At 34.8% G+C, this 15,648-nt stretch overlaps 1 protein-coding gene and 1 long non-coding RNA gene across 3 annotated transcripts; both read right to left on the reverse strand.

The window, feature by feature from the left end:
- Positions 1 to 61: 61 nt before the first annotated feature.
- Positions 62 to 8,002, reverse strand: LOC136854238 (transcription and mRNA export factor ENY2-like). 2 transcript variants are annotated; one of them, XM_067130595.1, is made up of 4 exons: positions 7,082 to 7,985; positions 5,279 to 5,366; positions 2,718 to 2,825; positions 231 to 443 (listed from the first exon to the last, which is right to left on the reverse strand). In XM_067130595.1, exons 1-3 carry the CDS (start codon positions 7,208 to 7,210, stop codon positions 2,752 to 2,754), a joined length of 291 nt encoding a protein of 96 aa, XP_066986696.1. In that variant the 5' UTR covers positions 7,211 to 7,985; the 3' UTR covers positions 231 to 443; positions 2,718 to 2,751. The 2 variants fall into 2 exon arrangements, with proteins under 2 accessions (XP_066986695.1, XP_066986696.1); XM_067130594.1 differs by having other exon boundaries at positions 62 to 2,825; positions 7,082 to 8,002.
- A 1,476-nt stretch (positions 8,003 to 9,478) lies between these two features.
- On the reverse strand, positions 9,479 to 11,949 carry LOC136854240 (uncharacterized). Its single transcript, XR_010857669.1, has 4 exons — positions 11,819 to 11,949; positions 11,150 to 11,258; positions 10,861 to 10,923; positions 9,479 to 9,825 (listed from the first exon to the last, which is right to left on the reverse strand). It is a non-coding gene; the product is annotated as an uncharacterized lncRNA (long non-coding RNA).
- Positions 11,950 to 15,648: the final 3,699 nt, after the last annotated feature.

The following is a 15,648-nucleotide window of genomic DNA, read 5'->3' on the forward strand; positions in this document are numbered from 1 at the left end:
AAAATCAGTTTGACTTCTATACAGGTTAGGATATTTGACAAGGGACAAATGATACTCTTGCTTATTTGGTCATTCATAAAACTTTTTATACTGAAATACAGTACTTACAATGCACGCTTATTGATGGTTCAGGTACAGTGGTGTCGACAAAAACAGTACAAATGAAGTGCATAAAGCTTATCACTGTAGTACAGTACTAACATACACACTGAAATTGAAATAAGATGGTATGCAGGGGCCGTTCCCTCGATACTAGCGGCTAACAAATGTGAAGCACTAATCAGAAGTCAAAACACCATATTCAAATGAGAAATTCACTTATGAGTACTGTACAATTTTGGAACTTACATATTTATAGCACAAACTAAAACACTTCGAGTTGAAATTGTTACCTCACAGCAGTAGTCTTCTATATTTTGAATGGATATCATAATCAGTTATTTCTGAAAAACAAAATAACCAAATAAAAAATTAAAATGTCAGCAAAAATTGTCATGTATGTTTTATGCCACATATGGACAAGGGGGGGGGGGCAGGCTTCTAGCGTAAAAAAAAAAAAAAAAAAAAAATCTGATTTTGTATGTTACAAGTTTGATATGTTCTTAAGAAAATTCTATAGTAGTTTTGTGAAAGAACACAACAAAACATTGATATAGGAAATATCTCAAGTAGCTTTGTGGAAGCGTACAACAAAACACTAGTGATGTATTATTCTTACTTAACTTGACAACTTTTTTGCTGAACCTTTTATTCCTGACCTTCATCTAACATTATTACTGAAGAATTGTCATAATAATAAAACTAATTACAGTGAAGTGATTAAACAAAACCACACGTCACAGTTCTAGACTCACATTCTTTGTACCTCCTCCCTGGCATAACACCAAGTTGAACTACATGAGCTAACACACACAAGTGCATTTATACAAATTAAGCAATCCCAGGAAGCTGCTTAAGCCAATCTCAGATTGTAAAAATTTTGTAACCGAGCAATGCTGGTAAAAAAATCTTTTGTCAACTGTAAACCATAGGTCAAGTGTACAAATGCCTGTACTACAGTTGTATGCAAGTTCCAATAACCACCTGAAGCTGCATAAAATGAATATCTTGTCTGAATAGGTAAATCCTAATGTTTCAGCCTATGTGTTATCAACAGCTTGTATCTTGCCAATTGTGAGTAGATGTTCTTTAAATTTAGAATATTTGTAAAAGATGACAATTTTAATGTAATTTTCACCAACAAAAGGTACTGGCCATCTATACTGAGCAGGAAAATGTTTTTTGACCTCCTCCCCCAAGCACTATAACACTACTAAGATTTCATAGTTTCTTTGAGCATATCTAATGAATAATTCATACCTTACACCAGAACTGCACTTCACACTGATTTTAAGCAATGGTAACTGTTGATGTTTTCGGAAGCTGGTTATAAAGCTTCGTAAGAAGTTGCAACTTAATTACTTTTGAATACAACCATGACCTAGTTTTATTTTTATATGAAATAAAAAAAAAAAGTACTTTTCCTATCTGGAGGCCACTCACACAGCAAAAAAAACTTAACAAAATATGAATCCCTAAATATATAGAGCTTTAGTTTAACATATAAATTTGGATTTGAGTAAACAAATTATTCAAGAAAGTTTTCGATTATGACTGTATCCAATTTTATGAAAAGTGATATAACCTATAGAGTCATGTCATAAAAATATCAGAAAGGCTTGGAAATACTGACGTACTGCCAATGTCAGCATATAGAGAATCCTGGGAAACATTTTTATTCTTACAAAAAATATACATGAAAAATTAAGAACATACTGGCTTTCAAATGATCCTAGAGGAGGCTTGGCACATTTTGTCATTTCACATGTTTTGAGTTTAACAGTTTTACTGTTTTTTCACTTTTTATCTAGTATTTGTCTGCAGTGCCTAATAAAATTAATTTTTTGCTACATTCTACATCATCTATAAAAAAAAAAAAATTTATCTCCTCTCGACATCCTCCATGGTAGGATTTTCTGTACATGAACTGAAATCGCTCTTTTTTTGCTATATTTCAGATAAATGTATAAAGTTATTGCATATTACGGAACATATTCTATTTACTGAACAGTTAAAAAGTCAAGAGCTGAACACTTATAGTATACTGTTTGGGCATATAAGCTCTTTATACAGTCCTGAGATTACTTTTAGATGGCTGCAAGAGTGCTCTAAAAATGATAAACCTCACTGATCCATTAAAGAAATGTACTTCTACAGCTACACGCCCATCCAAACCACCAGTGTATTAAGCTCAAATCATCTTTCATTTGAAAGGGAAGCTATCAAATCCAGTGTCTTTTACAAACGCAAGGCACAAATGTACTTGATCGATCATTAAAAATGTGTCAAGTATTCTGGTATTCGGGACACTAGTCAAGTACATGAGTAATGACGGTGAAAATCACCTAAAAACAAATTTACTCAATAATTTAGAGCATGTATATAAACAAATTTCATTCACCCAATTCCAAAATAAGATGAAGATGATGACAACTGCATCTCACTGCTATTCTATACTAACTTATATTTTTAACTGAGGCAAAATTTACCCTTCATAGTTCAACCAAAGGTAATGATCCCAACTATAAAACCTTACATTAAAATGAATGGAGAATAATGTGTATGAAGGATGTACATATCTGAATATCATTATAAACTACAAAAGGGCAATAAATTACACTGAATTACAATGGGAAGTCAAGCCACCAATCATTACTGAGCTTGTGATGCCAAAAATTTCTTGATCTCTGCCAAAAGTTCACGTTTTACTGTATCTGGGACCAAATCTGTAAAAGAAATAATAATTAGTTTTAAAACTAGGAATATAAATTTTACTTTACCATGGAATTTCACATAAAATACAGTGCTACACCGCTTTTTTGTGGGGATAGGTTCCAGAAGCCATCTCAGAAAAGCAAAATCCCTCTAAAAATGCTTATAACTGCCAAATACCATGTACCCCTTAAACTAAAACGCTTATAACTATTTTAATAGTTCACCCCCTAATTTAATACGAAGACAGCGAATTAATGATAATTTTTCAGATACGGCCCTTAGAAAAATTTGAAAATTGGTGAAATTTCCCACGGAAACGTGAAAGATATGTTCCACAAAAATCCACGACAAAGTGAGGTGTGGAAAAGTGAAGCATGAAAAAGTGGGGTAGCACTAGTGGTTGTAACTGACATCTTGTACGTGATGTAGTAACATCCTGCATTTAACAACGTGAGATCCAGTTCTTGAAGTTTCCTTACTGCTCGATTCAAGAAAAAATCATATTTAATTTGACATAGGAAATGATAATTCAACATTATACATTACCAACAAACTATATCAAATAAAAAAAAATCTCTTAAGGTTTATCAACTTTACAGCTGCAAGTCTACCACAGACTACAGTATACAGAGCACACCTCTTATATTTTGCAATCGTTAATGCAAAATGAAAGAAAAGTAGTCCTGAAAACTGGTATAATCAAAACAAAACCAGTTTCAGGTAAATTTACAAAAGCAAAGTAGCATTCATGTAATTTAATAAATAGTTTAACCAGATCAATGAGTCTACATTTCTCCCATGGATCTGTTTCCAAGGCATGACTGTTGCTGGTAACTGAAGGTCAGACAACCACAAACAATTCCTGCACTTTGGGAACTGGTCATGTGGGTTATCAAATATGCATGGGTCAAAGTATGACCAATTCAAAGATGTCATAGTATTATGTCAATGCCATTACTTTTTGGGTTTAACAACACACTCCAGCATTGTAATAGAGGGGGAAATTCCCAGAAAAGAGGGTGCAACAAAAGTACAATACTGTACTTAACTGTACTAGGGAAAAAAAATGAAAAAATTATAACGTATTAAAGAGCACTATCATCAAGCACCACTAAAATAAAAGGACAGATGTAAGGTAATAATAAACACACACACATCTAGACTTGTGACCCGGTATCGAATAAATTTGGACCAAGCAATTGACCTTCAACCCCAAGTGCATTCCCAGCAGAGTAAAGTAGAAAAAAGGACTATGATGAACAACATACATATAAGGAGAAAAGTGGTAGAAGTAATAACAGTACTGTACATAAAATTCTCCCATGTCACAATACAGGTACTCACAAGGAAACAGGAAAGCTTTAAGCGACAATTACTGTCACTCTAAATAACTTGAGACAGGAATACTTATGTAAAATGATATATACAGCGTATACCAGTGATACAAAATACAGTAGATAATATATTGATCTGTGTTCTATTATCATAATACGACCAATGTTTATAGTAGCTTGTCAGTTTGTTTTCAATTTTGTTTTTGTATGCTGAAGTGTTATTTTGGATTGGATAAAACCTTCCAAACAATCAAGTCGCCTACCCTCTCAGTTCCTAACATGTTATATTGGTTGTCTATTAACTTTTTTAACAGGTAAATATCACTGCCATCACTACCGATATTACAACCAAAGTATATTATTAATAAAACAAAATGTCCTAAGATATAAATACATAACCCTTCCTAAAACCTGCCCATAAAGTATATCATTTCACATACTCTTTTCAGTTCCTGACAAATTTTGTTGGTCAATTATAAGTAATCTATACAAGTAAATGTTATTAATACTACACCCAGTGTTTTACTATTTACAATATTGTCTAAACATAAAATACCACAAGTCAACAATCTCCTACATTACTGGAAATAAAATAACACTCCAACTTGTCCCCCACCTTAATTCTACAGCACTATTTACAGATGTACAAAGATACTACAGGCGTGTGGATACAGCGAAGAGAGATTTGAAATTGTAGAGAATCCTCTTACAAGCTTATGGGACTCTAAATCAAAAACCTTCCAAAGCCTCCGAGATAAACAACCTATATGAATTCTGCATCACCAACCTCCTGAGGCTCAAGATCATTCCCCAAGCCAGGGGTCACCCAGGTTCAAGAGGTAAGAGTTAGTACTGGTACTAGACTATACAGGCCATTTAGAAGGTTGTTTGGGGATTCTTTAAGTGAGTAGAGAGGCAGTGACAGATGAGTAGGCAGATTTTTTTCAAATCTTGTACATGTCATTAGTGGTGGTCTGTTTAATTATGTTGTAGGGTTTGGTGGTAGAATGCTGAACAATCAGAGAGTGAAGAATCTGGGTTCTATAATCATTAATGATGTAGTACTTGTAAGAAGGCCTTCACCAGTGAGTATGAACACAGATTTATTTTACAGGCTTATAAAATCTTACCTCTTCCTTGTGGAGTTATTTCTTTCACTAGGTCATCGACAGTAATTTGCTGTAACCCTCTTTGTCGCACAATATCTTTTGCGTGTTCCTGAAAAGAAATATAAGTTAGTGTTATCTCATTGCTTATGAGTATGTGTATGTAGCCTATATAATTACCATTATACATACATATAAACTAGCACTGTGCAAATGCTGAAAAAATTATAATCCTAATAAGGTACCATATTTTGTTATTTTACAAACAGTATATACCTCCTATACTATGGTACAGTACATGATATCCACCTGAATGGCAAAGCTACTACTACTGTTGCTAGGAAGAAAACTAAGAACTATTCTATGAGCCTTTATACAAAAGAATAGGTAAATCAAATCTGAGGAGTCTTGAAAGCCATCCTGAAGTCATTCAAAGATTTCGTTATTTGTGGTAGTTAAGGCTACTTGAGAGTGCCTGCTTTCAGATGTTTTACATTCTAAAACATACCTATGTCTCTTTATGGCAGAAAAGCCTTCGTATGTGCTAGATGTAGTCACCTCATACTAGGGGTGAACAAAATGCCTCCATGTCCCAACATTAGTCTTTCCCCAAAGGTGCAGTAGTTCATGGAGGGGCTTCTTTGCCTAGCATGGTGTACTGACTTCACCATGTTTACATGTTTATCTCTGGATCTTCTTTTGATCACTTTTATGTTTCTTCTTCTAAATTTACTGCATTTATCTTCAACAAGTTTATAAGGTTTTATTAGGTTTTATACTTCTAATTCTTTTGGGTTATGTTGAACTCAAATGTACCCCTGTTGCATATTTTACTGGCAAGAAATTCAGATATCCAATTCAAATGCTATACATTCTCAGAATATAGCTATTTATGGTAGAACATCGCAGACCCAAGAGTGATGACTATATTTAATTGCTTATTAGGAAAAATGCTTAGCACATTTACTCAGCTTTAGTATATACTACGCTCAAAGACTGGCTCGAGTCAGTTGTTACTGATCAGCATGGCAGGTTTGTTTGGGAGCTCAGTCAATCGTCAAGGCATACATTTCTGCCAAAGTTCAGGTTAATGTTGGTAACTGGATGTTCGCAATTAATACTAACTCTCATTCCAACATTAGATTTTATTTGACTCTAACACAAACTGCCACCGGTTTCACTCACATGAAAACTATAACATCCACACCAATTACTGTTCAGCGTAGATTGATGATTTTTGCAGAAGTGCCACAAAGAAAGTTCAAAGTAACTGAAAAATGAGAAATCTGCTTTCTAGAAAAAGAAAGATGGCTTGGGGGGAAGTTGGTAAGTCCTACCAACATGTAACACCCTGCTAGGTTAGGTTAGGTGAGGACGCATCCATGTAAACCCTCTTGGGTTTATAAAGGTGCTCTACCTTAGGTTAGGCTTGGGTTACAATTAATGCAAAGGCCTTAAGTCAGATAATACCCAGCACCCTAATTATAGGCAACTCTGTACAAATTAGCCTTAAGCCAATTTCAAAATACCAACCAGCCCATTGCCTATCTCTATTATTACTAATTCCCAGACTTCTTAAATTACAGAATAATGCTGAAAAATACAGAATGAAGATGAAAAAGTTCTAACGAAAAAAATATATATACTGTATAATGAAAAAATGAGTAGGAAAAAAATGTTACGAAAAATATGGAATGATGAAAAATATATGATTCTGACGAAGAGATGGTAGCCTCAGAAAAATTTGCTCACCAATAATGACACTGAATATTAATAAAACGATTAAAAATGGCGCAATTTGGGGAAAATATTCGAAAATATTCCCACCTTAAGTTCGTCTCTCCAGCCGCATTCGGTCAGCCTCTGTCGCAACATGTCCTTAAGACGTTCCTTTTCCCCCGTCTCTATGAGCTTCTGGTTCAGCGAATTCTTAATTTCAGTGCTTCTGTCCGTCATATTTGCGATTACAAACCACTAGAGTGAAAATGGAGTCCGAAATAGAGGAGTTTGTCGAGTCGTAACTGTCGCCACTCGCTTCTTGAACGCTTCTTTGTTTACCTTCGTAGTTATGACGACATCGAAGGTCATAGATGTGTAGTACATAGAGAGGGGCCAGTGTGAGTTCAATGGGCATCCATTAAACCTACCATTCACGGAATCGTTGTTGTAAAACATGTGCGACTGTCGTTCATGTCCTTTAATGGTGGTTATGGTACTTTCTTTCGACCAGAAGCAATAATAAAAAAGTTGCGTCTTTGGCGACTACCAAAATTCCTGAAGTCGTTTTCCAAGAGATGTCTCTTCGACGGGTGTCTTGGAAAGTAGTAGCTGACTTCGTAATTATTTTACTAATAATAATCTTAGAAGGATGAAATAATAACCACTCTCTTTATCATTATTAAATAATAATAATTCGCCCATACAGCTACAGCAATCAGAACGTTCCTTTCCTTTCACAGATTTATCACTTTTATACTGTATCATGAAGGAACACCCCTTGTTCTAATGAGTCGATCTCGATTAAAAAACAAGTAAAAAATGCGCCAAGGTTTCTTCGGCGCAGTAGAGTTTTCTGTACTGCGTATAATGCTGTATGAAACTGTCAGCCGCAGCCCTGTGTTGCTGACACCTTAAATAAAATAAAAACTACCGAGGCTAGAGGGCTGCATTTGGTATGTTTGATGATTGCAAGGTGGATGATCAACATACCAATTTACAGCCCTCTAGCCTCAGTAGTTTTTAAGAACTGAGGGCGGATGGACAGAACAAATAGCAATGTCAACAGTTTTCTTTTCAGAAAATTAAAACACTCAGACGTGATTTGTAAGGAAACATTCCAGATAAGTCAGGAGAAGTTTTTTCATGCTTACATGCGCGCATAGACGCATATACACTTACATGCATAAACATACGTAAGTTGTTTTGGGAAACAATTTAAAGTCTTCGTAAAAATGCCTACGAGGCGTGAGGAGCCTTAAACTCAAAGGGTCGTTTTGTGAAGCTGCAATGCACAGTTTTCGTGTCGTAACATCACTCTCCCTGTCATGTTCTTTCTCAGGACGTTACGAAAATGTTAATTATAGTAGTCTTGAGCTCACATTTTTGCTGACTTACTATATATATATATATATATATATATATATATATATATATATATATATATATATATATATATATATATATATACATATGCAGTATATATAATGTATTTTTAAAAGTTTATAGGGGCAAGGTTAGTTGCTTCCAAGTTCCATAGGTCTAATTTTTTTCTTCATTTTTCTGCATTTCCGTCAATTTTTTTCAGCGTTTTGCTGCCGAAATTTGCTTCCAAGTTCCATATGTCTAATTTTTTCCCTTCTTTTTTTGAATTTCCTTTAATTTTTTTCAGCGTTTTGCTGCCGAAATTTGCTTTAAATGACCATTAGCCTAAAGGTGGCAGAGCTGAAGCCGTGCAATTTCGATAGGGCTTCGTCACACGAGTCAAAACATTCTATAACAAACCCATTCGTCACATGAGCACAAATGTGCTAGAAAACTCAGTCTTCACATGAACATGGTAGAAAACCCATTCGTCGCACGAAGACAAACGCGCTAGAAAGTTGACATGTGTCAAACGAGCGCGATCATCATAGACAACCAACTCGTTAGAAACAGTTTTCGAACATTATCGAGTCCCCAAGATCAACTTGCACACAGTAATTGGTTTTCGTTCTAAAAAGATAAGCAAAATAAGGTTTCGCCATCATTGGTGAAAACCTTCGCTGGCTACATTTGATTTCTGTAAAGTATGTGAAGACAAATGCATGCACTTATGTTCTGTTTTGTGTGATGTGACCATATACACTTAACATAAACCTTGCAGTTCCTCCTTTATTTTAAATACAGGAAAATCCACTCAGATTTTGTGACTAATCATTTGGATTCTAGACATTTGGCTACTTCGATTTTGAAGTGAAAAGTAGTACCGTAGTATAGAGTTGGGAGAAAGCGGACTAATCTGTCAATTTGCGAAATTTTACAATAATCAAATAATTAATCTTTAAATGTCTGCAAAACTGATGTTTGTGATTGGAACATCAGTGATAGACGTCCATGACTTGGCTTATATGAATGATCATCATATTATTTTGAGAAATTCCTGACTGATATTCAAAGAATAACGAAATTGCTATTATACAAAGAGAGAAACCAAATATGCACAATTCTAGGTTCAAAATAATAAAATTTTTAAGCACTGGCAAATTTATTAAATATATAGAACATTACTGATATTTTTACTTTATAGAAACTCATGCAATGAAACTTCACTTTAAAACATCAATGATAAGATCTTCAGTACTGAAACATTTGTAATTAACAAGGCAGGTTTAAAATTAAGACCAATTGTCTACATTAAAATTTTACTTGAAAATTTCAGATCTTAAAACACATGATCCTTGGCGACAGGCAATTATGACCCAACACTCTGCCTAACAGATGCCGAGTTGCCGTTGGCGCTTACTGAGGTGTGTGATTTTTCCCCAAAGAATTCCTCGAAGTGGTCATCCCCGTCCGAACTTACGGACACTCTCCTGGAAAAAACGAAGGTAAGATGTACTTCAGTTATTGTCTGGCAAAGGACCTGAGGTAGTTATGCTCTTGTCTGGAAAGGGATTGGGATAATTAGGTGCCTGTCTTGAAAGGGACTGAAATATTTCAGTTCTAATCTAGAATTGGGCCTGAAATAGTGAGGTTCTTGTCTGGAAAAGTGCCCAAAATAGTTAGGTTTCTGTCTGGAAAAGGGGGCTGAAATAATTGGGGTCTGTCTGGAAAGGGGCGTGAAATCATTAGGTTCTTAACTGGAAAGGAGTTGAAATAACCAGGTTCCTACCTGGGAAGGGGCCTGGAATAAAATTAGGGTCCTATCTGGAAAAGCCATTAAATAATTAGGTTCCCATCTGGGTAGAGTCTGAAATAATTAGGTTGCTATCTGGGCAGGGTCTGAGATAATTAAGTTCCTATCTGAGTAGGGTCTGAAATAGTTAGGTTCTTATTTGGAAAAGAGCCTGAAATATTTTGCTCTGTCATATTTTGAAGCTTTTTGACATTTGTATTTCAATATTCTTGTTTTTCTGTGTATAGTTACCTCTGTATAATTCCCCGAAACGTTTATACCTCTTGATTGTCTGAAAACTCTTGGAAAAATTTATTTTTTCCCCTCATCTTTGCTTTTGGTTTTGATTAAGCTTGTCAATGTAGATTTTTAGGTGTGTGTAGGTGCATATGTGTGTGTGCCTGCGTGTGCATGTGCTTGAGAAATTCTCGCAAAATGCCTAGCATACAAGTCACATGTGTATAAGAATGAACATCCAAAACTAAATCTTAAAAAAGACCGAATTTTTGTTTAATGAAGATATCGGTGACACAAGAGTGTAACATAAAAGTATTAAAATAACCTGAAAGAATAAGATGCTAGCACACCAATAAATAAATAAATAAGTAAATAAATAAATAAATAAATAAGTAAATAAATAAGTAAATAAATAAATAAGTAAATAAGTAAATAAATAAATAAATAAGTAAATAAATAAATAAATAAATAAATAAATGAACAAACGAAAACTCACTCAGTCTCTCCATCTCTGGTAACGCTGCTCGAAGCGATGGATTTTTCGCCATCACTTATTGACCTTAAAAAGGAAGAAGAAAACGGATCGTTATCATTGGGGTAATGCTGTTGAAGTACTTTCCAAGTTCAGTTCTTGCCTCAGAAAAGCAGGACGTAACGGCTTGACTCATTATTTCTCATAAAACCAAAACAAATAGATAAATAAGTAAAGAGTCACATTACCAAATATATATAAAAAAACAAACTGGCGAAAAAAAGAAAGATTGCCAGTCAGTGGTGAGTCTTACTTTCCTTCGAAGAAAACAGTTGTGTCGGTAGGCTTAGGCTTGTGGCTGATGCATTCATGGGACACACTCGTCAGATCTAACAGTATGAACGCCATCCAGTATACCGACACTGTAAATGAACGGAAAACAGTAGCCTGTTACTGTAAGCAAACAGTTCACAAGCATCGTATACTTGTGATCATATCCGAGAAAAGCAATAAATAGTAGAGCGCGTAACGCTTTAGCTCTGATTCGTTCTTGTGTAAACAAACAGTTATATTTCCAGGAAAGAAGCGTTGCCGATATGCGTGGATGTCACAGTATGAGTTTTGCGGGCTAGTTATTTTATTCTGCGTTGATATCAACTGGGGTTAATAACGGCAAGAATAATTCTAATTGTTTAGAGTGAGTTTATCAGTGTGTGCCTCGATGCATGCTTGTAACTTGCTATAAAGTAAACTGTAGATAAATAAAAGTCAATATTTGGAAAAATACGAGATTTCATACCTAAAAATTCCTCATTTCAAAGGAGTTTTACTAAATGTTGGAGTATTTTTTACGCACTAATTCTATACGGTGTATTTTTTTCACAAAAGGAAAGTTGCTTTTTGACCATGAAGGTGAGATGAAATGAAATGAAAAATACAAAACATAATGAGACCAAAAATGAAGGTGGCACAATGAACTCACTCCTTCCAATAGCTGGACCAACTAGTAAATGCTCTTCCTTGTTACTGGATACTCACGCGAATGATGAGGGAATGAGGAGTGGAAGAATCCGTTGAGGTTGGGTAGGAGAGGGAGGGATTAGAGACGGGGGGAGGAGGAGGAGACGGAAGAGGGAGGGGACTTGCAGTTGATGCAATGCAAAGGAAGCCCTTTTCAGACACTAGACAAAACAGTCTGCTTATGAATACCTATCTGGGATACCCAGCGAAAAATATATTGAAATTAATCTGTTTTTGGTAAATCACTTTATTTACGAATGGTTTTCGAGTATCGGATACACTTATTTACTTTGAGAAAATGTTATGTATTTTACCAGTACATATTTTAGATGGAAAATATATGAAGGTATGACATCGCTTCCATTTGTTCAACCTCGATATTACGCCTTTCCTTTAGGGATATTTTCGTTTCAGACACGAATAGAACTCAAGCAGTCTCTCTCTCTCTCTCTCTCTCTCTCTCTCTCTCTCTCTCTCTCTCTCTCTCTCTCTCTCTCTCTCTCTCTCTCTCATGGCAAAACACCTGCGGAGGAATTCATAACAACCAAATTTTCTTCGTAGATTCAACCCTGAAATGTTCGGGTAACGGATCTCGTGACGTCCAAGTGTTCTCGTTTTATATATATATATATATATATATATATATATATATATATATATATATTAATGTATAGATATCTATATATAGATATAGATGTAGGTGTGTACATGTATGTGTGTATACATATATACGTGCGTAGGTGTGTGTGAATTTGCGTGAATTTGCAAGGTATGAGAATGGAAGCAGTTGATTCAGTATAGGATTTAGGAGCAATATGTAGGATGATGGTAGGAGGACGTATGTAAGTCACAGAATAAGTGAAGAAGACAGGAATAAACTTGAGATGTGCATGTGAAATAGGCCTAGAGTTCAAATCAGTATTTTCATAGTACATATATTTGTTAGGTGGTCCGGTCATGTGGAATTACTGGAGGGTGATAGGATGGAATTAAAGATATTGGGAAGGAGGGTCTTCAGCATCTATAAGTGTAGTTACTTTTCTATAATTAGCTTGAATGGCATTAAGAAAATATGACAGACGCGATAATGGCCTTTAAGCTCCAACCTCTTGTAGCCAGACAAGAGGTTTGACGAGCTATTGATGAGCCCTCTGGTTAGGCGTGCATTTTCAACCGAAAAGTGATCTAGAGGCTGATCGGAAGCATTTGAAGGAATTCTTGAGGTAAAAGAACGAAAAATAACAGGTAGTCAATGGTAACTTGCTTTAGTCAGCCTTTGCACGTGAGCCATTTTCTTAAACTTTGGTATCGCTCTTAGAAAACAATCGTATTAGGCCTAACTATAATATCTTGAAACGTCTGAGCGATAATTTTGCATTTGTATGGATTAACGGCATTTCTATTGTAATAAAAACAAAAGTAGACGTATGAATGAGTAATTTCTTAAAATTCGCTGTGTTTAGAGAGGAATCATAATCTGTGGTGAGTTAAATAAAGTGAAAAAAACAACTTATTTTCAGCAACCGTCGATCAGCGAATAAATCTGAGATCAAAGTCCATAATTCATAAGTAGAATTCACTCCGTAAAATCTTATTTATTGATTTATTTAATTTATTGTGATTTCATATATAGATTCTTGGCTTTATTTTCAAATTTATTTATACGCCTGCAACATTAGAAATTTGAAGTCCCTCGTAGTATATTTCTGTGTTGAGGATAAATTGTACATCGAATTTGAGCTTAATTTTTAATATATTTCTGTAAGGGGAACGTTGGTAACTCATGCCATTCATTATACGCATACGAACGTATTTTTGATAAGGGTTGTATCAAGAATAAATTTAGCTTTAGAATCCAGTTTTTTTAAATCTTAATACAGGATAAATTTGTAAAGCGAATTATAAACTCGCTTTAGTTTTCGTAAGACTGACTCAGTGAGCCCATGTGCCAACGACGTTTCGTCTTCATTAGAGATCAATTTACTGATCGACAGACAAACGGGATATGAAAATGTTACTAGCATATATATATATATATATATATATATATATATATATATATATATATATATATATATATATATACATATATATATATATATATATATATATATATATATATATATATATATATATATATATATATATATATATATATATATATATATATATATATATATATATATATATATATATATACACACACACACACATACATACATACATACATATACAAATACATATATATATATATATATATATATATATATATATATATATACACATATATATAGACATGTACGTACGTAAGTATTTATTTATTTATTTATTTATTTAACTGATAGCGCGTCGAAGTTCAGTATAAGAATCAGAAAACTATCTAACGATGGTTTGTGAACAGAAATAATGAAAGGTGTAGACATCAGTAATAGATGATGTCAGACAGTTTCTGTAAGAGAGAGAGAGAGAGAGAGAGAGAGAGAGAGAGAGAGAGAGAGAGAGAGAGAGAGAGAGAGTAATTTGATCAGTTAGTTTAGCAGTTTGATGAGGGAGAAATACTTGCTTTGAAATGACATTTTGCCTTGTATACGAAGGACCTTCTTTTGCCGAACGCAGTATCTGAATTCCTTCCGCATAAAGAGACGAAATAGCGAAAAATTCGAACGCCTACAGAGAGAGAGAGAGAGAGAGAGAGAGAGAGAGAGAGAGAGAGAGAGAGAGAGAGAGAGAGAGAGAGAGAGGAGGGGGCTGTACGGATGCCTAGTCTGTGAGACCGTAGATATATAAACGGCTTGGGGTTAGAATGCACAGGAAAGCCATGCATATTGAAAAGATGAGGGGGTTGGGAATAGGACGCCATAGTATGTACCGTACGGTAGCCTTTGCACGGCGCGGGGTCAAATAAAACTCCCCATTTTTTTATTATGGAAATAGAAACTGCACTGTTGCAGAATGATAGGAAATAGATTAAACCTTTTATGGACGCGGATGAAAATGAAACAGCCGGAAAAAGGGGAGTTTCCTTGGCGAATTCCGTGTTGACACGCCATTGTCCGTTTACGCTAACCAAAGAGTTCGGGTGGGAACGGTTTTTTTTTTTAAGCGAAATATTCTGTAGGGAACGCTTTTCAAATTTTTATAGTTCATGTTTTTACAATTTTAAGCTTAATAGTATTATTACGTTGTTCCACAGAGCCTTTTCTCTATCTTCCGATTGGCTCTTTTTTATATATATAACAAGGTTGAGTTCCTTAGAGAATATTTTCAGAGTAACTGCTACCCCAAACTTTTATTCGAGAAATATCGCAACAAATTCTCGAATAATAAATTTCAGCCAAAAATTCCTGCATCTACAGTAGCTAAACTTGATTTTTACGTTTCTTTCTCTTTTACGATTGATGCCAAATTTTTAACTTCATTAAGGCAGATTTTAAGGAAACACTATTACTGTCTTAATCCCAACTTTGTTTTAAGGAATCCAAGAACAATTGGATAACATTTTAGATATAAAGTCACTATACGCAACCTTGTGCGTTCCTTTGTGGTTTATAAGTATAATTGCCGGAGAAGTAATCTCGGGAGTTACGTCGAATCCACCAAAACAATGCTGAAAGTGCGAATCGACTCTCATCGCGGTGTCAACTACAGAACAGGTTATGCTTTGAGTACGAAGGAGTTTCCTAATATAACGGGGCCTACTAAACATTGTAAATCTTTTATTTCTTACGACGATTTTGAAATCGTACGGCAAGCTGCTGATGAAACCTCTCTCCTAATCTTCGAGCCGTTAAC

Source organism: Macrobrachium rosenbergii, chromosome 28 (assembly GCF_040412425.1).
Source record: "Macrobrachium rosenbergii isolate ZJJX-2024 chromosome 28, ASM4041242v1, whole genome shotgun sequence".
Classification (NCBI taxonomy): Eukaryota; Metazoa; Arthropoda; class Malacostraca; order Decapoda; family Palaemonidae; genus Macrobrachium; species Macrobrachium rosenbergii.

What these genes read in the sequence shown, in the direction of transcription:
- LOC136854238 (XM_067130594.1), bottom strand. Translation starts at nt 7,210, where the DNA reads ATGACGGACAGAAGCACTGAAATTAAGAATTCGCTGAACCAGAAGCTC. An exon ending in GCTGGAGAGACGAACTTAAG is followed by an intron (nt 5,367 to 7,081) that starts GTGGGAATATTT and finishes ATTTCTTTTCAG; the next exon opens with GAACACGCAAAAGATATTGT. An exon ending in AATAACTCCACAAGGAAGAG is followed by an intron (nt 2,826 to 5,278) that starts GTAAGATTTTAT and finishes TTTCTTTTACAG; the next exon opens with ATTTGGTCCCAGATACAGTA.